The 24,140-nt window shown below is 44.2% G+C and overlaps 1 protein-coding gene across 1 annotated transcript in view; it reads right to left on the reverse strand.

Moving 5' to 3' along the window:
- Nucleotides 1-15,862, reverse strand: part of GRIN2B (glutamate ionotropic receptor NMDA type subunit 2B) — a 167,306-nt gene extending 151,444 nt beyond the window's left edge. Inside the window, exon 1 of the mRNA XM_041416757.1 lies at nucleotides 15,452-15,862. Within this exon, the coding sequence (XP_041272691.1) occupies nucleotides 15,452-15,862 (411 nt within the window). The remainder of the gene's footprint in view (nucleotides 1-15,451) is intronic.
- Between the last annotated feature and the right edge of the window lie 8,278 nt (nucleotides 15,863-24,140).

Here is a 24,140-nt window from a genome sequence, read left to right on the forward strand (position 1 = left end):
AGTTCCCAGAGGACCATCCCCTACAGATTCCTAAGTGCAAAGCAATAAATTGATTGTCAAGGCAAGATCCTCATCACTCATCTAACCTACTCATGTCACCTCATGTCCTTATCCAATTTATTCATCAAATGCAGCAAAACATTTGGCTAAAAGGATTCCTTGAGAGGAGAGATGGATTCAGTGTTGAGGACAGGACATGCTTCTGCGTGAGCATGGTTACACAGAGACACAGCCACATTTCTCCTAGGTGCTGTTACCCATTCTTATATTAAACCATTTCTTCTTGGCCACAGAAACCCAAATAAGCCAAGCAAGATAATCCTCTCCCTAGTATTTTAGTCTAGACTAGACCAGGAGAGGGAAAAATGGAAAAACTAAACTCACCCCACTATTACCAAACAAAAAAAAAAAAAAAAAGCCTTCAGTGTATGATTCAAGAGATTTGTGTATTGTGTAGAAGCAGAACGGCATGAGCTGCTGGCTGGCTTCTGGCTCTCTGGCAGCACAAAATGCTTCCCCACAGCTTGTACTGTGAATTACTGAATTTTATTATAAGCACACCTCAAGACATAGAGCAACAGACTGCAGGACCAGTATAGTGACCGCTGAGTGACATTGTCAGACAAAAACGTGGTCCTAAGCATAGCAAACAAATATCACTCACAACCTCTCTTTCTCCTCCCAGTGGTCAGTATCACAGCATGGTTTTTGCCAGCCTCTGGTGAAAAAGCAGCCAGCCACACTTCAGTTTGTAACAATTAAGCAGTTGAAACCTCAAATCCACATGTGCACATAAAATCTTCCAAGGCTGATCAGACAAGGGCAGAGGGATGAAACAGAGAGAATGGCTGGGACAAGTCCTGATGAAGATGAGCCCTGCAGTCTCACAGGAGGACATGGAGACAGCAAAGGTTAATGGCAGCATGGCTCATTGGGGGAAAATGGACCATGGGCACCAGCACAGCCTGGTGAGATTTCCAGCCATTCCCAAAATGAAGCTGTTCCACCATCTGCAGGCAAGCACACTTTGGCATTAAACATTTTGCATGAAGGCCTATTTAATGGAGCACAAAGTGGCTTATTAAATCCAAATTAAAGAACCAATTGACTATCAAAAAAATTAAATCTCTGGGTAGGTAATGGCTGTGTCAAACATTTGGATGTGCCTAAAACACATCAAAACTAACCTCACAGTTATAAACAAAATAGAAGCCGGTCACATGGGTTTGGGGAGTCTCTCAGATGACCAAAACTAACTGAAAGAGATGGCTGACTGGTTCATCCTCTGCCCAGCTCCACCTTATCTCCCTCCACTTCAGCAGCGCTGTCCCCTGAAGACACACACATATTCCAAAACTTTGTCAGTCCCATTACAGACCATTTCAATGGCCAGGCTGCAGCTGCAGAGATTAGCCTGGCGAGCCATGGAGGACTACCTGTTCAGAGGTACAGCCCAAGTTTGCTGGGCACTTCCCTGCCCTGCATTTCATCTCATTATACCATTCAGATCTCCCCAACTCTCCCATTCCCAGGATTTCAGCCCATTCAGCACACTCCCTCATTTAGATCAAGGCATCCATCCTCCCTTATTTCCATCACCAGGCTGGCCCCTCCTCAGCCCACCCGAGGCACACAGTGATTAGAGTATGCCTTGATCTTCAGCGCCAGGTGAGGAACTCAAACCACCAGTTTTCTGTAGGCTTGCCACAAGGCTAAGAATAAAGCTAGTCAGAAAGCTCAGCCAGTCAAAAGGAAGAAAAAAAAGTGGGGCAGAAAACAGATCTCTGCTTGACAGTTATGAAGGGAAAAAGGCACAATTCACATTTTAAGTGCAAGTTTTAAGTCTGCATTGAGAATACAGTTAAAGGCACATGTTTTTCCCTTCCACAGAGGATACTAACGGAATAATCCAATTACTGCTGCTGTCATCAGGCTAATTTCTTTTCTCGGGAGGTCTGTCGTGGGACAGAAATATTAAAATCTCCAAGCCTGGCGCCACGTTCCCCTTCTAAAGCTCACCGACAGGAGCATGCGACACTGAGCAAGCGCGTGTCGGTGACCGTGCCTCCCTCGCTGCCGCAGCCCAGCTCCAGCGTGAGTCACAGAGCACACACATGTGCGCCCCGTTCGAGGGCCAGCACCGCCCGGCCCCGATGCCCGCAGCGGTGCGTGCTCGGGACCCGCTGTGTGCGGCACGGGACACGCTGTGTGCGGCACGGGACACCTTGTGTGTGTTCGGGACACGCCGTGTGTGTTTGGGACACTCGTGTCGAAAGCTCAGCTCCCGAGACGCCCTGGTGCAGCACCGTGCCCACTTTCTGCGTGCGTTTTTAGCTTGTTTCCTTCAGGAAACAAGACTGTTGCAAACCTGGGGAGTGTGTGTTTGTCACGCCTTCCAGTAACTCTTGGACCTGCTGGCCAATTTCCACCTGATTTGACAAAGGGGCAGAGGACTCAAGGAGAATTAAATTCTTGGAGTGCTCTACAAAACACAGCCTGCAACTGCTTGCAGTCCCAAAGCCTTGGTCTGACCTCGCAGCAGCGTGTATGATTCACCCACTCCCAGTCAAAGGCTCGCTAGGCAATCAAATGGACTTCATCCTGAGCTGGCAGCATGCCTGTGGTGAACAGCCCCTCAACACAGAAGCCTCAGGCCACCACAGTACAGTTCTCTCATAACTGTGCCAGCCAGTGACTATAAAAGGCACAGTGGAAACTGGGAGAAAAACAATAGGAGATCTGGGGAGAATGGTATTTTTCAGGGAGGAGGTGCAGACAGGTCCTGAAAAATTGAAGCTGCTGCGGGTGCACGCACTTATTTGGACTGGTCATCTCCTAGTTGATACAAGGCAGTGGGTGAAGAAATGAGATCCTTTTAATGCCCCTGGTCTTCACCACTGGGGAAAGGATGAGTCCAGCTCTTCTGAAATATATTCACTCAGCTCAAGTTCTCACCTCTGTGGACACTCTGGTGTCTACCATGGACTAAGCTCACATTATAGCCTTAGTATATGATTCAGTTAAAGAGTCAATTAACTGTGAGATGTGAATCCAGTGAAAACAGGATTCATTCATTTGGGAGCTGACAAAATTACTTGTTCCATTGCCATTCTGCTCGCTGTCTTCTCAATAAGCTGTTCCAATGTAAGGTCATAAAATTCACTTTCAAGTGTGTCAAATAAAGGGAAAAATAAATAAAAGCCTCTAGTGTGCATTTACAAAAGCAATGAGGGAGGGACTCAGAGTGTCCATTCAGAGACACAACATGAAAGTCTCAAATTTCAGAAGATGGAGACACCCAGCATTTTCTCCAATGTAAGCTGCTTTAACCTGTCTCATGTTGGATGTTGAAAAAAAAGAAAGACCTATATTCACTGTTCACACTTAAAACACTCCAGCCTACTTCTTTGATTGCCATCGCTTCCTGGGAGGTGGGCAGAGCCCATTCAGATACCAGGTGTCCTCCAGCCTTGGCAGCCGGAGCCGCGTGGAAAAGGCGCTCCACTCCACCAGCCTCGGTGCCACCTGTTCCCAACCCTCCCGCCGCCCACCCAGCCCTGCCATGGCGAGGAACAGTCTGAACCTGGCCCACAGCCCAGGCCATGAAGGAGCCCAAATGGAGCCAGGCAATTTGGAGACATGGAAAGCAGGCACTTCTGAGAGATGCTTTCCCCATACACCGTTATCTGAAAAATACCCCACTATCCAACAAGAGCCTCTCTCTCCACTTCCCAAGCAACTGTCTCCTCTGTTAAGGATTCACTGACCTCTCCTTTTTATCTACAGTGCAGTCAGAGAAGAATCTTTTTCATTACCTTTCTGCTGAGCTCACAAGGTGGTTTGTGGGGCTTTTTTCAACAGTCTCTGGTAGATAACTAAAAAGTATTGGTAACCATCTGCTCGGTGCATGCCCTGAAGGAAAGCATGTACTCTCCTTGCTCAAACTCCTTCCATACTGCACCAGAAACAGGACATTCTCTGCTCTTCACAAGTCTTTGTGAACTGGAAGCGATGGAAACACTTCATTTCCCATGGCAGGAGTCTCAGCAAGAAGAGGCCATCCCCTTCAGAGGGAAAGTTCATTTACCTAAAGAGGGTCAGGACCCACACATGGCCACCTGCAAGAAAGAACATTACTGGCAATGATGATTTTATCTCACACTCTGACCCCACACAGGGTGCATGACCTCTACCTTCTGATCTGGCAGGCTTAAATAGAAGTTAAGAAAACAAAACCATGCCAGATCTCTGACCTTTGATAAATGTGAAGTGCTGGTTAATGCAGCACACCAAATATTGAATCTTCAGCTTGAGTAGGCTTGTGTTGGAGGTAGCCCCTGTCACTGGGAGCCATGAACCATCGCTGTACACCACTTCCTTGGGGGCAGCTCTGCCCCAGCTGAGGTGACACCACACACTGCCCCAGGCCAAGCCCCTGAGAGATCAGCAGCCTCATCCCTTAGCCCGGGGGAGTGACCAGCGACATGCAGGGCTGTAACAAATCATTCCCCAAGCTTTGCCTCCCCTTACCCACTCAACCACGACATGGATGCTAGTCTGCATGTTCGGCTGTGGTGAGAGGATCAGTGGCTTGTCAAGCTGGTGATGTGGAGAACGGTATTAACTGAGTAATTAAATCATTTCTGTAATTACTCTCACACAGCTATAAATAATGTAAGCCCACACATTCTCTCTGGAAGCCACAATAGCAATAGAAGAGAGAGTGAGGGATGCTAATTAAAAAGAAGAAATAATAATAATACTTTACATTTATACAGCACTCTGCATTTTCAAAGCACAGTGCAAACAAGAATTAAGAAATGGGTAGAGTGACAGACAGGAGAGGGTGAGAGGAAGGGAAGCAGGAGAAGGGAGAAGATAGGAACGAGGATAGGTACAGAGCAGGATTTGAGACCCAGCAGGGCTGCTGACTTGGTGTGTGGTCAGCCCAGCCCAGTGGCAGGGCCACTGGCTCCTCACTGCCCAGCTCAGTACTGCTGCAGGAGCAGGGGGGCAAGGACAGAGCTCTGCCTCTGCAGAAAGCGAGTGAGCCGAGGCGGGAGCAGGGACACAGCACTGCAGGACTCGCACATGGAGGAGCTGGCAGCTCCATCATGGAGCTGATCCCCTCCAGCACAGAGGCCTGACAGTGACTGTGCTGGCCCCAAGCCAGGCAGCTGGTGGAGGCTGTGAGAGCCTTGCCCCCTCCTTGCAGGAGCTTTTCCCCCTGCCCATTTCCCCCTGCCCTGGAACAGGGCTGAAGGAGTGCACAGCCGAGCCAGCCCCAGGCACACTTTGGAAGACCCGCTGGCCTTGCCCCAGCAGGGAACACTGATGCCACTGTCCCAGTCACCCTGCAGAGTCATTTCTGACTTCCTTTGTGGCTCAGGGCAGGATGGGAAGCAAATATTTCTGCCCAGCTGGAAGGAAGCAGCACACTCAAGGAAGGCATCGCTGCCCAATCCCACTGTCCTGTGCCCGGCCCAGGCCCAGATCTGTCTTCTCAACTACACAGTTCCCACCTGACAGGTTTTCCACTCCCATTTCACGCTCTTCATCCCATGTGTTCAGCAGTTCCTGTGCTCCCTGGCTGTTGCTCCCACAGCCAGCAAGGAAGCATAACCTGAGCAGGTTTCTCTTTCCCTCTCTGCATTTTCCCATCCACCATCTCCTGCTTCCTACCTTTATCCAGTCCCCCTGCCCATTCTCCTTATATCAGGATCTCTTCCATACTCTACTCACCCTCAGTAGTGGCTCCTCAGAATACCCTGCATGGCTCCCACCCCACCCACATTTCTGCCCAGATTCCCTGCTGCACACCACATTCCTGCTTCCTGGATCCCACCAGGATCCCACAGGAGACCTCCAGCTCCAGCACAGCCTGTGCAGCCCCCAGGGCCAGGTGCAGTTCTGAAGCACATTTTGCAAGGACAAGTTCTTTGCAAGAGACGTGGAAAACATCTAAAAAGACTCCATGCACATCTGCAGTTTCTTACACGTATAAAAAGGCCAAACTTGGAGCAGCCAAGCAGTGGTAGCCAAAGCACATCTCCGGTTACATGTCCTTCCTTGCAAGACACCCCTGCTCCAGACCTGAGAACATGTGGTGGTCAGGCAGAAACTTTGGAGGAAAATGTGACAGCACTTGTGATATAGATAAATCACATATTGTCCTGTGCCACATTTTCAGACAGAGATGTTTTATTTTCCAAATAAATATCTAATTAAATCAATCAGCTTGAGGCATACATCTGGCATAGGAAACTTTGCTCAAACAGTCATAGTCTGGCAAAACTACAAGAAACCCCCAAGAGAATTTTATAATGGGGAATGCTGACCAAGCTTACAAGAGATTGGTACTATCAGCTCTGTATAAAATGAGTTCTCCAGCATGATGCAGCTATTCAGCCACCATCTCGAACGGGGGTTAAAGCTTCTCCTCCTGGAGTCCAGATTTTCATCTCAAGCATTGTATTTACTTTGGTTAGAAAAATCCAGTAATTGTTTCCTAGTACTTAGGTCACCTTTGCCTTTTATAGAGCTCAAACTTCACAAAAACATTGTTATGGTCTTCTTGTAAAGGGCAAATTGCTGTAGACAGCAGTTGAGCAAGTGTCTTACAGTCATGTTTTTATAGCAGAGCTGCAGTGAGGACTAGGGTCTATTAGAATTGCTGGATTCTGTTGGCACCTTTTAGATCAAATCTCACTGCATGTACCTGCCTCCTTTACTTTTTTGCCCACTCACCCTTGGACTCTCCACATCCTTCATTTCTGTCTTCCCCCTTCCTCTGAAACCTACATTTATTGTTATTATCAGGAACCTCACAGATACACAGCTAAAAGCTATTGCCAAGCACAGAGAAAAATTGATTCTACAGAGCCTTTAAGGTTTTTTTTTTTCTTACTCTCAGAACTTACTCTTTTTTTTCCCTTAATTTTTTCCCCATGATGCTAGGTTCAGGGGATGTTTTCCTATCTGTCTTTCATCTTCTTTATCCTTTTTCTCCTCTGCTTCATTTATATAGCATCTTCTCCAGCACTCATTTCAGTCCTATTTGAAAACAGCTGAAGAAACATGGTTTCCATATTCTTCCGTAAGAAGTCTGGAGTACTTCCTAAGTCAGTGTCTGAGCCTTTTTCTTGATACACATATATATCAATTAATATGATCATTTGATGCATCATAATACATCATGTAATATAGTTCCCTAACTTTATCCTGTCATCCCTATGTCTGCTTCTGGCAGCTACACTAAGCATTTTTTTCTCCAATCTTAGTCTACCTCTATTCATTGAGTATATAAATCACACCCTGACTCATTGTTCAACCAATCTACAGCACACACATACAGCTGTTTAACTCTTTCTTGATATATCAGCTTTCCAGACTGTTACCAGACTACAATTATGTCTTCTTCTTTACCCTGTTTTTTCCAGCCTCTGTATACGTAATTCCCTTAGCTTCCTTCATAATCCATCCCTCCAAACTTGGCTAATGAGGCAAATAAAAGGCAAAGAGAATAAGAGATTCCCTGGAAAGAATTGTTTCTCTCTGTCCTGCGGTTACTGGGGAATGACACGCAGATCTAAAGCAGCAGCATCGGGCAATTTCACACTCGGTGTTTTCAATTTCATTTTGAGGCCAGTTTAGGGTAGGGACAAATTTGAGTGTAATTAATTTAGATTTTGTGAGACAAGTTACTGCTTGGGGTTGTAATAAAGGACTGCCTGTCCAGATTGAAGAAACTAATCTCCTTGTCCAGCTGGGGATGGCACAAATTGATTTAAGACCTTTTTGTTGGGTTTTTTGTTTTGAAGAGAGGGGTTGTGATAAAGATTATAAATAACTACTGGCCAGAGCTCATCAAGCTTCCAGATTTTCTTCAGGTAAGTGCTTACAGATTTGGAGACGTACCTAATTATCATTAGTGTGAAAATCAAGGTACAAATTATACTACCCCAGTACTCCTTAAGAATAAAATTACTAACCTAAATAAGTTCCCACAACAATTACCAAAAAGATATTAACTCATTTGTAAAAATAAAACCTAAAAAAAAAAATCCCTCAAAAATTAAAAGTAGCCCATATAACATTAAGCAACTCACTATAATAACACCTAGTGTTAAAAAACCTTAATCCAACAATGCCCAGGTCTAAGCTGGGTGGAAATCAATGTTTTCCTCACAGAGAGTTCAACAGTTCTATTTCCAGGTAGACAGTGGCAACATCACATTTAAGCAATAGGAGTGACAAGGTTAATTTACCTTTTCTTTACCTCAGGTGGGTTGCAGAAGTTGCGTGCAGAGCTAAGGAAGGAAAGGTCTTCTGTCCCTCAAAAGAAAACATCACTACAACAACAGAAGAAAACTAACACTCCGTACTCCTGGAGGAAAAATCCTATGACCCGAAACAAAACAGCTTATAAATAGCTGCAGAAGGCTGATGGGAAGGAATCAGACTTCACTTTTGCTTGACATTTGTTGTCTGAGAGAACTCCTGCTAAAGGAAAGCAGCCACACCTCTGTGTGCCCATCCTGTCGCTCGGCACTGCCCCTGCCCAGAAGCATCCCAGGGCACCTCGGCAGGGCGTGAGCCTCACCAGGGCACCAGGCTTCCTCCTTCCCGGTTCTCTGACACCCAAACTCAGGTAACACCGTCAAGCACCAGGTGTCCAAGGCTCAGGGCAAACATGAAGTGCATCCAGTATCAATTACCAGGAGGGAAAAAGCAATAGGGATATTTTACGGAAAGTTACACTGCCGTAAGAATTGTTTTCTTTGTTTCATAAAGAGGATTTCTTGTTGCTTTTAAGTAATAAACCAAAAAGAAAGAAATCAACTCCACATTTTTTTTCCTGTGACTCCTGAAAACAATGCCCCAGAAAAAAAGTGGAGGCCTTGAAATTAAGTTCCTCCCAAGAAAATTGGGGATGAACTTGAGGAAAGCCTTAAAAATTTAAAAAAAAACCAAACCAACTGAACCCCCCCCAAAAAAAAAAAAAACAAAAAAAACCAAACCACACAAAAAGCACACTATTTTAATAGGATAATTAATAAAAGAAATTATACATTTCTTTGAAAAGTCATATTTTCATTGGAATAATACTAATGAGAGTACTTGAGCTCTTCCTTAGAAAATAAGAGTTCACATTCAAGGACTTAATGGCACTGGGGAGGGGTTAGACCTCTCAAAAGTTCATTTCCAGGTTTCATAATATCTGAGGGGTTTTAAGTGCTGTAATTTATCTGTAAAGTAATAAAAATAGTTCTAGGGAAATCCTCAGGTGTTAAACTTTCACAAATATGCTGCCCATATTCCCTTTCTTTATATGAATAAAAGAAAATGTTATTTTGTACGGGTTGATTAGACACAGATGTAAACATAAATTACAGACCCACCTGGCTTTTTATTACATGTGTATACAAGGGAAAAACAACACTGGCATACAATACTGGCTTTTATTGTCTATGTCTCTGTGACTTACCTTTTATTCTTCTTCCCCAACCTTTGCAGCAGACTTGTAATTTGAGAACACATTATATTTTGTTTGTTATTTGTGAGCTACAGAGAGCTTTATTTTGGCAGCAAAAGGAAACAACAGAGTACTAAAAGCAAAATAAGTGTATTAATCATGTCCTTAATAAAATTATTAAGAGCTTGGAGAGAAACTGCTGATTTCTTTTTTATTTTTTAAAATCAAACTCATCTTTGCTAATCACTAGATAAGTTTAAGAAACATTTAAACTATTACTATCATCAAATGCAGTTTCAGAGAAATGAAAAACACTTTGTGAAATTACATGAACTGCATATAAATTTGTTTTGCAGGAAAAAGGGATAGAAATCTTTCAATGTCTGCAGATCAAAATGTGCCTTCTCCCCCGCCCCCCCCCTTCTAAGCAGCATTTTGTTTGGAATTTATTTTACTTGAATTCATATAATCCATTCAAAGGGAAACTTAACTCTTTTTTTTAATTTTTTTTTACTGAATTTCCTTCACACAAGGGCTTGAAAAACTTCAGATGTCATCCCTAATGGAAATGAAACAGATTTACACCCAAAAAATGAGGTTTTCATTCCCTCTGCATCCCTATTACTTAACCTTTGAAAACCTGAGAGTGAAAGTGCTTTCCTTTTAATTACAGATGTTCTGCTTTTAGCAGCACTGTCCCAGTGTCTTTGACTTTGTCCTGGTTTCAGTGTGTATCTAGGTGCCCAGCTTATCCAACTAGTTTTGGCTTCCCTGTACCTGCAGCATCACTTTGCTGCACTCTGGCCAACAGCTGCCCTCCTTCCCTGGTGCTTTACTCCCACTGTCCAACTTTGGACTTCCTTTCCACCAAAATACCAAAGAAATGACAGCTGCAGCAGCATGGCCCAAACACAGAGTGATCACAGCAACCTTTGGCACTGAAGGAGAGAGACAACGCGTCTTGGAAATTTTACCAAAAACCAAAATAAAGGGGACAGGGATTTATGAAGTGGGGACACAAAGGCAGAGAAAACATTGCGGCTTTGGTATAATCAGAAAAAAGAACGGGCTAGTGGAGGGAGTGAGAGAAAAGCCAGCTCCACACTGTGTGAAAAAAAGGAAGGAGAATCTGGCCTAGAACAGATTTTAAATTTCAGGTTCGTTTTATGCAGCTTTTCTACCAATTGTGTTACTGGCACAGCTGAGTAATAGATCACTCTTTCCCACCGTTTTATTTCCATCAGCATGCTGATGCATACTGCGTGTATCCCTGTGTGGGCAAACCCTGGAGAGAACAGCAAGGGATGCAGAGACAGAGGAGACTGATTTTCACCTGGGAAAACATAACCATCTTCTTCCTCCAAGACTTTTTTCCTCTTCTGTCTGTGCACCACTGTGTTACTATAAAGCTGCACAGGACAAGAAGCTCTGGCAAAATAACGTGAATGTTGAGAAGTAATGAGGAACAGTTGCAGCAAAAATGATGGCCATCAGCTGTGCTGTAAGAGAACCCAAATAATTTTCTGTTCTTAGCTTTTCTGCATTCATTATCACCAAGTTGCCTTTTTCCATTCTTTTAAAACAAATAAATAGTCTATCATTACAAAATGGACCAGTCAGGGAAATGGTGTGGTCATAGTTTTGTAAATCAAAATAACAATTTACTCTTCCCTTGAGATACCTATAAATGTACATTCATAAATGTTTTTCCTTTTTTTGGTTTTTTTTTTTTTGTTTTGTTTTTTGGTTTTTTTGGGTTTTTTTGGTTTTTTTGTGATTGCTCCTTTACCTCCTAGCTCTGGGCAGAACTGATTTTAGGTAATATGGAAATGAAAACGAAGAAAAATTTAGTTCAGATTTACAGTTTCAGGTCTTCAGCCCAAGATAGTGGTTTGTGTGGTTATCTGAATTGAAGTTTGGTTTGCATTCTTGAAGATTTACTTTCACCAATAGTCTCCTAACACAGGGCATCCTCATACAATTTAATTTCTGCTTTCAAAACAAGTGGGGAGAAACCATAAATTATTTACAATGCTGGAAGGCCAGCAGATATGCTCTCTGGTCAGATGTGCATTGCAGTCCTCTAGACAATATAAACTAATGCTTTAAATCAGGAAACACAAAGCTGTTCAAAGGCAGGTCATTGCAGCAACATCAGGCAAACTGAAGGGACCAGCAAGCTTCCAAGAGCAAAGTTTCTGGGCCACAGAAACCTAATTCTGCAGGTGGTGCACATTTCTCTCCTCTCCATCTCATCTATTTTGGCTTATACACAGATCACCAGTGATCAGTGCTATTGCCTTTCTAATCACAGGTCCTGGTGAGATGGTGCTATTGCCCTAGTCCTTTTCAAGGAGCCAGCACTATTAAAATAAGGTGCTTTCTTACAGAGCTGGAGCAGTGTGAGCACTCTTCTACCCTGTTCCAGAGCTACAGCCTTGCTCCTCGGAGAGGAACTAATGTGGGGTCTGTGGGACCCCCTTAGCCATCACTGCCAGGCCACCCAGCCCCAACAAAAGGACTGCTGCACTTCACTCTGTTTGGAGTCACTGCTGGCAGGCTCACCCAGCTCTAGGGACTGAACTGGCTGTGACAGAACTCTCACTCGGCAAAGCGGCCTCTCCAGAGCTCGAGGGAGGCACACTGTGTGTCTCTGCTCCACCGTTTTCCTGGAACTAAACCCAGACCGCAGTGTGCACACAGATCATCTGGGCACATTCTTCTTACGCCAGATTAGTCAGAAATTAAATGTAACACTCTGTAACAGGCACGCAGGTGGAATTAGAGCCACAAGGAGTGAAAGCAGCAAAAACATGTAAATTCCCGTATACTTATTTTTCAGAGGAAAAAGGCAAAATACAGGGAAAATAAACTATATAAACATTATTTACAAAATCTAATAAAATACAATATCAAAGAATGTGAGTTTGAAAAAATCAGGAAAAAATGATGTTACACTTTTATCGACATACCTCCACCTGCTATGTCACACCTAGGGCAGGGTTCATGGCATTTAACTGGAGACATCATGAACACGTTGAGGTACAGCCTTCTTCAGTAACCAGTGGGGAGACACAGGACTATCCCATGAGGATTTCACTGCACCCTGAATTGGGTGGGGTGAATTGTCCTCAGAGATCTATGCCTAGATCTCCAGCTGGTGGGTAGCAAACTTCTAGATGAATATTAACTGAGATAAAGCCAGCTTATAGGGCACATTATACAATATTTCTGTCTTTATATACAAGACAAAAGAAAATTCAGGCTTGAAACCCTAATTTTTTTTTCTTTTTGCCTGCCCTTTTGTGCCTCAATTTACCAGCTGCATGGTACATTACAAAGCCCTTTTTACACATGACCCACATTTCCTAACAGAACACTTACTAAACCCTCACTGAAGGTGAAACAGAATTGCGCATGCTGCTCCAGGAAAGGTGGTTTGACTGGGGAGGTTTTTTTTGCATTAAACTCCAGTGAAGAGGGGCTTATCTGTCACACCAAGACATTCATGGTTTCTAGCATTCCTTAGGTTTGCATTGGCACTACTGATCACAAACACACGGGGAGCTTAACAAAGCTGTAAGTGCAGATCTGAACCTGTGAAATGCTGAGCAAGTTCAATCACAGCTGACTGCTGTGGGCGTTGAGGGGATGCTGAAAGTAGCATTCCATGCTTGCAGGATCAAACCTCAGCCACACAACTCATCTGCAAAGAATATGACTAAGAGTCATTAAAAGCAAAGCCTCTGTCAAGGCCCTCAATGGAAAATAAATTGCTGAAGGACTTACCAGGTTGACTTCAGTATTTTTAGTAGAATTTCAGTGTATTTACACTCTACCATATTTTAATTTAATTCATCAAATAAATATTATCCATTAAAGATTACACACCTGTGGATCAGAAGTTGTAAAGGTCAGCCTTTTCAAATTATTTTTCAAAGAAACCTTGCCCTTTCTTAAAACTTCAGATCTTTGTACATAACCTGCAAACCTCCTGTCTGCAAAACTACCAAAAAAAAAAAAAAGAAAAAGAAAAAGATTGGTAAAATAGAAGTTTCCATTCATAAGGCTTCCACCTTTGAGCTCCCTGTGGGCTGCCTGCCTGCCAGAACACTCTTTAGAAGCGAGCCAGTGGGGTACACAGGGCAGTGGCAGGAGATGCTGCCTTCCCAAGGAGAGACTAGGGACAGGTAGAAAGAAAAATCTTTTCAAAGTTCAACAGGCCAAATTTCTCTTTGAATTGCTGCGGCGTAAATCTGATCTAATCCTGCCACAGGCAGCAGGGCCATGCTGGATTTGCACTGTGGGAATCTGAAATCAGAATTTGGCCTGCCATGTTCAAAGTCACAAGGACTTTTCCCAGTGCTTAGGAGGTCTTCTGTCAGTAAATCTTACACTTGTTCAAAGATGTAAGATGTCACCCCAAGTGTGAAATGCAGCACTTGAGCACTGCTTCCAACCCTCCTTTGCACAGACATAGATAACCATGCAACACTGCAGGCAGGAGAGCATCAAGATGCAGCATTGCTGCCTGCCTGGCCTCCAAAGCTGAAAAGCTTCACTGTGGGTAGAATGGGGCAGTGGGACTTCAGCACACGTGCAACTATTCAAGGAGTGAGAGAAAAAAGGCCCGTGATAATTCAGTGACTATGTCAGTTTAAAGGGCAATAGGAGAAAATAACACTGCATACTAACCGTGTGTTATTTGGCAACTGAATGGTTGGTCAAAAAGTGAGAAAATAATTTGTTAGCACCTTCAAAAGCCTGCACTGCATTATTTACTTGCAAGGTAAATAAAAGAGAATGTGCCTGGATTTCTCATCTCACTAGATCTCTCTTTCTGAGGAGAAGCTGCCATAGTGGCCAGGTCAGTTCTCACCCTTCATTCAATTAGGCCTGATTCTGCTTAGTTAAATGTCTCAGACACACTTGAGAGCCGTCTGTAAAAGAAAAAGACTGTCAGCTTGTGTCCCTGTTTACTTCTTTGGGATGCACAAAGAATGGTCAAGAGGGTCTTCTCAATAAAAGCCTTGGCCTTGACTGTCTGGCTTCAAGCCTGCAGGAAAAGGGACAGCCAGCTTCTCTCACATGTTCCCACTGGCCAGCAGTAGCCCCAAGGCCACTGTTAGCCACACTACCTGGCCAAATGCACATTCAGGTGTGAATTGCTGTGTGTCCTGTTTGTGAAAGGTGGAAGACTTGTATCAGGTCCGCCTGCACCCCATGGAGGCTTCACCGAGAGTTATCAGCTGGCCAAAGATGCTACTCCCTCTCTGCATCTTGCCCTGTTCAAAAGCAGTAGCAGGATGGCTTGTTTGTGTTGTAATTCTTTAAAGACTGGCTAGGGCCTGGGAAAACAATGAAATGTCTGTGACACGAAGGAATAAAGTAGTGCAGTAGAAAAAAGAAAGATTTAGCTGGACTGGTTCAGACTGGTTAGTCACTTCAGCTAACACCTATTTAACTTCAGGAGCTAATGAACACTTTTTAGAGAGGATAGCTTTATTAAAGATTCAATTATATTCCAATTAAGATGTAAGAGCTGTATTAAGCATCCCTGAAAATACCACAATGTCCTCCAGCTACATGCAGGAAAAAACCCAGGCTATGATCCCTGGCTCTTCTAAAGTAAAACACAAGCAAAAATAAAACCTTTAAAAAATTACAATTGGCAGGGGCTCTTTACCCTTCTTAAAGAAGAAGAAAAGGGCTGATTCTTTTGTGGGTCTCTTCTACCTGCTTCTTTCCCTCCTCAGTTTTTCTCTGTTGCAGATAATTCCACATGATTAATAGGCTCTTCTCAGTAGTGCTACACACAGTTAGCTCGTTTAATCTGTCTTTGAATCTGAAGCTGCCTAATCCCCCAAGCCTTTGGCCCCATGAGACACCACCTGAGGATCACAGAATAAGATACCTCTCTTTGTTTTAAGTTTGGATCCACAGGTCTGCAACAGAAGGAAGCTCATTTAAATTTACCTTATCTGCCATGATCATAGAGGAGCCTCCATGGATGCCCAGGATGGGAGTGAGGGTCTGGGCAGAGATGAAGTCCAGGATCTGGGCAATGGCTTCCTGGTCTGTGTCATCAGCGAATACCACCCCTTGGATCTTCCGGTCAGACATGAGGTCACAGATGCGGGTGATGATGCTCTTGGGATCTGTCTCGTTCATGGCCACCAGCTCCACCCGAGGCACCACTGAGAGGTGGTGGAAGTCATCTTTCTCGTGGGCATCTTTGATGGCCACTTCGTCCGAGGTCCCCACCAGGATGACCGCAATGCCAATGCTCGGGTGGCTTTTCTGGGCATGGGCCCCGCTCCCTGTTGTTGCGAGGACTGCCAGCACCAGCCAAAACCTTGGAGAGTAGCACTCCACCCTGGGCCTCATCTTCGGCTCTTACACTCCCTGAGCGAGGAAGAAAAAAGGGGGAAAAGTAAAACAAAGTGATTAATTGACAAGTCAATCACGCACTCAGCCTTCGAGGTAGATCCATTGATCATGCTCAGCCACTAGCTCTCCTCCCAAGGATCCTTCTAGTCTGATGCCGAGCCCTTTGGCTATATTCAGGCTCTGTTAAAGTTGGGGGGTCAGACCAGTTCAGCCCCCTACTTCAGTCTGGCATCACTTAAGAGAACAGCTGTCAGCAGAAGATGGGATCATGTCATCTCTCAGGTCCTGTGTCACTTTGAGACCCAAGTCAAAAGTGACAGAGAATTGTCCTTTGACAGCTGATCAGCTGTCTTTGTGAAATTAATTGCTTATGTCAAGCCCATGTCAGAGTGCTCACCCTCAACACAAAGGAATGACTGGTGCTTGCGATCAGTTTGGACTTGTGCTGGAGGTACAGGCAGGGAGACTGAGGACACCAGGCAGATGGGGACTCCCTTTTCCTTTCTCAGCACAGTCCCTCCAGAATAAAGTGAGGACAAATGGGTAAGATCACTGGATGTATATGTATGTGTGTATCCATTGCACACACCATCAGGACACACGCAGCTCCAGTGTGTAGTACAGTCAACTATATGCTTTCCACCAATACAGGATTATTTTTAAAAAAAATAAGAAGAAAAACAGGAATACAAAATTTCCCAGCTGTCATGGCCAAAACTGGATCAGGATCCTCCAAGTCCATATGACAGCTGTGTTTGCACAGAAGTAGAAATGCCAACAGAGCTTACAGTGGTTCACCCTCAGCTACTACAGCCAGGCATGCCACATTAATCTTCCCCCTGAGCGTGTCCACTTTATTTTGTAATCACAACAGTAGAGATGAAGAAAACCTGATGAGGTCATCTCTCCAGCCCCTGCCTGAGTGGGACAGTTCCCTGTGGGACTGTTCCTCGCTCTTTCTTTATTCAGTCCCACTTTAATAATAGTTCACATTTCCACAGCGCTTTTCATCCTCAAGGCACTCTACAAACACTCATGAACTAATTCTTACAACACCCATGCAGTGTAAATATCAGAGACAACAGAACAGTGTCCCCCCATCTGCCCACCACACCTGTTGGAGCTAGCACTGCTTGGTGTGCCCACCAAGAGTCACACTGATGTCCCAAGGAGATTTCAGGCATTTCAAACTAAAGAAGATTTTCCCTCAAACAACAGGTCCTGCTTAGCTACTCATGCCCAGAATTCTGTTCTTCAGCAACCAGGCACACTTGAAATAAATACACCAGCCCTGCACTTCTTTGTGCTACGCCTCTGGTCTTGGGTGTCCAAGAATGGGACCCTTCCATTCTGTTCATTGCTACACATGCCTCTGTCAAACTAACAGAAAGTCACAGCAGCAGGGACAATGCTGGCAAAACTTTGTGGAAGCAGGAAGTCCAAAAACATCCCTAGATGACACCAGCCCACAGGGAAAAGGCCCAAGAGGCCCCATCTTGCCCTGCCCAGGAGAACACACAGGCTCAACACCTGCTCCCTCATTGTTATGCTAAGCAGAGAGGATGTATCCTGCATTGAGATTACCAGATAAATAAGCAGATAATAAAATAGATAATAAATATGCAGCAGAGAAACCAAATCCACTTAAGAAGCTGAAAGGGACTGCGGGTGTGAAGCACCAATCGATTCTGAGCTCTCTGAAGGATTCACTTTCTGAGAGATGCTCACAAGGAGAACCAAGAGACTTTGAGAGTTTGGCAAAATGAACAGTTAACTTCATTCCAGTATGACTGTTATCCTCCAATTACGAGTCACTAAATTAGATTCCTTCACAGTGAAATGCAGTCCCCATTTCTGCAATGCTTTATTAACTTTAATGCACTCTATACGCTCTCTGTCTCTCACTCTCTTGCTCACTCACTTAAATGCTATATTTGTTCTCTTAAAATATGTCTCCTGCAGTCCCTCTGCATCGACTCATACAGTGTATTATGGTTGGTTAGGCAATGGCTAGTTGTGATGCCCAGGGAGGAGAGTGTAGGTTTTTCCCAGCCCCTTTCCCACCAGGAATAATGTACAGGGCCTTCCAACCCAGGGCTCAGACAGCATTCAAGAAGGAGCTATACAAGCAGTCATGGCAGCTGTCACCTTCATGCACATGCTTCTCCCAGTGGGAAAAAATGGCAGCCAAGAAACCTATTCCCTACTCTTCACCTGCATTAAAGCAAATAAATCTCTAGCATCTACCTCCAAGCAGGAGAAGAGAGTCTAGATCCTGAAGAGCACTTAGGTGCCAATCTGTTGGGTGTCTGTGCCCCACTCAGGCAGATTTTTCCATTCAATACAAGATGGAGTTATCTGCACAGTGCCAGATCCTCAGGCTTTGGCCAGATATGCAGGGAGCAGCCAGGGCTAGGAAGAAGCTCATTCCAAGAGGAGGTTCTCTGTGGCTCGGTAGCCAACCTGCCATCTCCAATTCAGATCCTCAGCCACAAGCCCTCTCTGGATCAGGCAGAGCAATGCTTGGGTACCCTGTGTTGTACCAGCCAAGACATCTTTCTCTCCATCTCTCACTCACACATAACACATCTGTCATGCTCACGATATTTTTCAGGTGCTCCATGGGCAGTCTGTGTGACAGACAGCAGAGTTCTTCTAAGGGAATAGCAGGTACCAGGTCCAGGCTGGGCTCCCTCATAGGATGGGAGCTGGGGATGTGATAAGGCAGGAGAACATCAATAAATCACACCCAACCCAGGGCAGAGTGTGGTTTTCACCATTTAGCTCCCACAAGGCAGCGTAGGGGTGAGCTGCTCAAAGACTAAATCAGGGATGCTTATGGTGTTACAATCCCTTCCCTCCTTGGGGCTGACTTGTGTTCACATCAGTAGTCACTCTTCACACAGCTGCCCACATGCACGTGCTGGCTGTTAGAGGAAGGAACAGAAAGGACATCCCAACACCAACCTCACCTCATGTTCCTCCTCTGGTCTGGCTCACTTTAGTAGAGACAAGGCAGGTGTGAACCACCACAGACTTACTATCAGATCAAGGGGACCCCAGAACTACTGCGAAAATGTGTTTCTGCATACAGAGCAACAAGTTTTGTCTGTGATTTCCACAGTGTTCAAGTGCAAACATTCAAGGTACTCAATTAAGAGAGTACTGGAGGCAGCATACAGACCTCCTTCTAAGTGTGTTCCTGTTTCCAGTGAAAAGGGGGATGGAGAAATTCACACACAAAGAAATTCATAAGCACCTGACAAGGCTACAGCTGTAAAACAGGGCATTTACCCTTTGTCATTTCAAGAAATTTTAATAATTTTACAGTACAATTTCACCAGCCAAGAATGTTTATAAAAATATGCAAGTATATTTTATTACCAAGTATTTTACATGAGCAGATTTTCCTTTAGAGGTGGTGTGGGGCAGCACAGTGTTCGAAGTATTTTCTGTGATTATGGCACTCCAAAACAATTTAGTAAATCCCAAACTCCAGACTGGTACGTAAATCCTTTACACATTACTGCACACTATTATATTGTCTCTGACTCCCTAGAAAATAATATATGGTAGGGCCGTTAGATAAAGTGGTTTTACAGACATATCTATATTTAGGTATAAACATGCCAGTAAAATCATTACACCTCTATAATCTTATTTTACTTACCAATAAAATATATCCACCACTGTAGGGGAATGCAGCGTGTACTTGCTGCAGAGCAATGTTACACAATCACTTTCAAAATGGGAAGTGAAAGCTAACTTCTCCAATTGAAAATGTAAGAGGAATGTAGGTAGTCAGACAGTAATTATTCCAATTGGAATTTAGCCAGGACCAAAGGTTAGATTGCTTAAAAATATCATGAGAACCTTACTTGATACTGCACTTTTACATGGATCAGACCTAAGTATTAATAGAAAATTATTAGGCTGCACAGGCAAAATACAGCTCAGCATTAAGAGATAGTTCTGGATGATATTTCAAAATACAGAAAGTACACAAATAGGTCACTGTGTGTTCAACCAGGCTAACTGTAAATAGACTACTACTCCAGCAGTGCACAGCAAAGCCAAACCATATTCAGGTCAGGTAAAGAAACTGAGGCAGAACAAGGGCTGGTCACAGTTTTTTGGGGGTAGTTCTGCTGTGTGCTGACACTGGTACCTCCTCCTGCTGCAATCATGCCTTCTAAGTAGTCTTGCACAACAGGAAGGTGCTTGCAGGCTCCCCAAACCTAACCACCAAGCTCAAGACAGCAAGAGAAAAGGAAGTGATGTAATACTGCAGTTCATGACAAAAAGCTGTCTTGAAGGCAGCTTTCCTAATTAAGAGGAAGACAATACTTGGGACAGGAGGCTGAACAATGCCCTAGCCACCATCAAAAGGAACTTCACAGGGATACTGGCTCCATACGGGAGAATGAAAAGCCTACCTCCAGCCTCCCCCTCCTAGGCTTCATTGGAGGGCCACAAGGAAGTTCCTATCCCAGTGGTTTTTGGGCTCTGCTCACTGAGAGCTCTGATGCTCTAAGCCCTACTTAGACTTCAAGCCACAGAATCTGAATTCAGCAGCTAATTTTGTATCTGTACCAGCTGCAGTGGTAATTCCCAACCCTACTCTCATCACTAGCCCAATTCCAGACCTTGCCACTATCACCACCCTCAGTTCCATTACTACCTAAAGACAGATGTCCTGCCAGACCCAGTGTGAGACATCAGCATTACCCTTTGCCATTTGCTCACCTTTGATAGCATCTTAATTCACACTGCCTTCATTTCTCTGACAGCTTGAGCAGTATCAGACAATGAACCCAAAAGCAATCCTTATGGTTTCTAGCTGGAGGTAGGAAGAAATTCATCTCACCTGTGAAATACTTTAAGAACCTCAAAGGTGCTTTGAGCCTAGCATCCAACACACGACCAGAGAACAAGCTCACTAGAAGAAGCTGTAGGGAAGTCAGCATTGCACTAGATGGCTACTGGGCTGTCACACAAGGAAATACAAGTATGTCCAAAGATCAAAGAACACTATTTCTGTATTTACCAATGACAAAAGACTGGTGACATTTTCATGTTTTTGTCTACTATCTGCCTTATGGGCAAACTGGAAGTGCTAAGAAGACCCATGAAAAAAAAGAGGCAGGACAGACTGGAATCTCATCAACAGTTACTCTGAAGAGCTGGGGTTTAAAGCTATAAACCACATCACAATTTACACCTAAGTTTCTCCATCTCTCTGATTTTTGATGACCCAGATTCAGCTTAGGACATCCTCTCAATCTCATGGTTACTCTGCAATGTAGACATGCTGCATATTGAATACCTTTGAAGAGGCATTCCTCTTCTTCTAACACTGCTGTAACTATTATCCTACCACACCTTCAGCCCAGGCTATTTGTTCATTGACAACTCTTGTGCTGCTGTTTCCCATATTACTGCTACCACATAGGTGACATAAATGCCCATAAATCTTCTTCTCGCTCACAGCCCTGTTGTTCCAGGAATTTTGTCAACAGACACAAAGAAGAGGAAGATGGATCTGGGGCACGATAGATGTATCTTGAAAGCACCTGCACACTTCAGGTGCTGATAAACCGAATGAATGATGCTGCAGGAAAATTTCCATACATTCAGAGCAGAAAGATGGCAGAGACTGGGGACAATGGAAGTGCCATACACAGTGGCGAATGCAACAATCCAGCACCTGCAGCAAACGGGTTTATTATGGTGACCCTGGGTAAACAGCCCTCCAAGGGCATTTCAGTATTTTCAGATGAAAACTTGTTGTGATATGGTTTAGTTTATTTTAACTAGCTTTGGACATCACTTATATTACCATTCTGAGCTATAAATGCTCCTACGATAGTGGCAGAAACATTCCTCTAAGGTCTTTTGGACCAGTCTTCTTCCTATTCTTCACAATCACTCCCTCTTCAACATGTACCTCTGTTCACGCCTGTAACATCCCACAGATCCATTTCTATCTAACATACAAAATGTTTCCAATTTTTCCTTATTTCTCCCAAGTCAGCCTTATTCTTTTGGGGGATGTATCACATACCCCCAGCCGAAGCCTTCAAAGCCCTTGGATCTCTCTCATTACCTCACTGTCAGCTCTCTTTCCATAGACACTGTGTGGAAAATAGCACACATGTTTACTTCTAGTCTCTATTTATTTTCTTCAGAGCTGTTCTTTCTTTATTATACCAGGTACAAACTCCTGCCTGACTTGGGCAGTGTAAGATACATCAGAGGCTAGTTTGCCTCTGTCTGTCCAACAGAATAAGGTGAAAAAGTGCTTCCCCTTCTCTACCCCATGCAAAGGAGAAGAGTCATTCTCTCCCTGCACTTAAGGCAGTACAAAAAATACTTTGATCATCAATTAGACCCATATCATTCCCAATAGATGAAGAACTATGTCTTATTATTTCAAGCTTGCCCAAGGATAAGTTCCCAGTGTCCTTCCCACTTCCTCCCACCCACATATTTTACATATCACAGCTGATAACTTATACAGCCACAGCCTGCAACCTTCTGTTGAGACCAACACGAAATGATTCATAGAAATCAAAAATGAAAATCCTCTGCTTAGTAGTCCTGCCCTTCCCCCAGTCACTTCAGGATTACTGTCTACAGCACCTGATTTAGCACACTACCTGCTCTGAAACAACTCAGACAATAAGATTACCACTGCTAGGAGATGGCTCATATTTTGAAACCTATCCCTAAACTCAGCCTAGATTTTTTCCCTTTGCTCAGCTATCCTGCAACTTTAGTAACATCTCCTTCATTCAGCCTAAACCATTTCTCCCTCTCAACTCACCATTTCCACCGTGAAAATGCTTGTAGGTGGTTATCTGATCACCCCTTGAGACTTTCCTCTGCTGCAGGAAAAGTTCAGCTGTGTTTATTGCTCCTCATAATTTGAGTCCCCTTGAATCCTCATCAGGATGAGCGAGGGAGAATGAAGGAAATGGCTGGGCAAGGGAGCGAAGGAGCGGGTCTGACCTGCTTACCCAGACTGGCACACACGTGCAGAGCTGCAGGACTCAGTGTCACACACACAAAAGCCATTAAGAGAGACAGCAGGTCAGTCTGGCATTGCCCAGTGCCAGCTTCTAAATGCCAGAGCAGAGAGGCTTGGCACAGCCACCGCTCTCTGCAAGCCTGGCTTGCGGAGCCAGGCTAAAGCCACTATTCCCCTGCCAGGATCTCACCCTTCCCCCAGCATCCTGCTTAGAGAAGTTTAGAGGGTTTAGACAGGTCCTCCCTGCCAGAGACTGAAATATCCTCACCACCTGGAGGGTTCAGTTGCCACAGCTGTCACTCCATGCATGTGTATGCTCCACTTGAAACAAGGGATTTCAAGGCTTACGATGCATACACCATTTCCCACTTGCAACTGTTGTCTGCCCCACCTCAGAACTGAATCTCGGCTCAGAGCGAGACCATCCAAATCACGGGACAGGCTGCTGCATGCAGGGCCCCTCCACAGCACTTCAGCACGGCTGAAATTCAGCAGCTTTGCCTCCTGAAGAGCAAGACTCAGTTTAAACAGGCAGCAGAATGCTGCGCAGAGCAACACCAGGTTGGCTCTTAAATGGAAGTGAAGCCCTTTGAAAATCCACTGGACCATCCTTTCCTTCCTTTCTTAATTCTCCACTTCCAGTTTTCACCTCCAAGAAGGAATTGACAGCACATTAATAACATGAGGATATTAAAGACTGCAATTTCCAAAAGCTAGGGATTTAAATACCTCCGATCCATTAATAACCATGAGAAATGCACATTTAACTTCACTTGGATGGTTTAGAAAAGCACATCCTTGGCATTTCTCATTATTTGATATATTAATTTGAGGTTTTCTATTCAACTTTAATCAACTCTGCATTTTGTGCATTGACAGATTGATACAATAAATTTCAAAATTTAAAAAACAAGGAGAATTTGGATTTCCAATGGTGAAAATTAAATGGGAAATTTTATTTTTCCCACTCTCTCATGCATCTCACTCAGTACCTGCTCATTCCCTGCATCATTTCCTTAAAGGGAAAACACAGAGCAGGTAAACAGAGTCTGCACTGGCTCTCAAAGGCAGCTGCCAAATTCCACACCAGTGCCAAAATCCCCACTGATCACTCAAAGTCTCACATCAAGAGACAGTGTTAAATTATTTGGATGCCAGACATAAACCATGTAAAAGCCAATTCAGAATCATTTTTTTTAAACATAACACAAGCAGGAAAGAAAATATTTTCTTTTTTAGGCCAAA

Source organism: Onychostruthus taczanowskii, unplaced genomic scaffold, assembly GCF_017590055.1.
Source record: "Onychostruthus taczanowskii isolate IOZ18803 unplaced genomic scaffold, ASM1759005v1 scaffold53, whole genome shotgun sequence".
NCBI lineage: Eukaryota > Metazoa > Chordata > Aves > Passeriformes > Passeridae > Onychostruthus > Onychostruthus taczanowskii.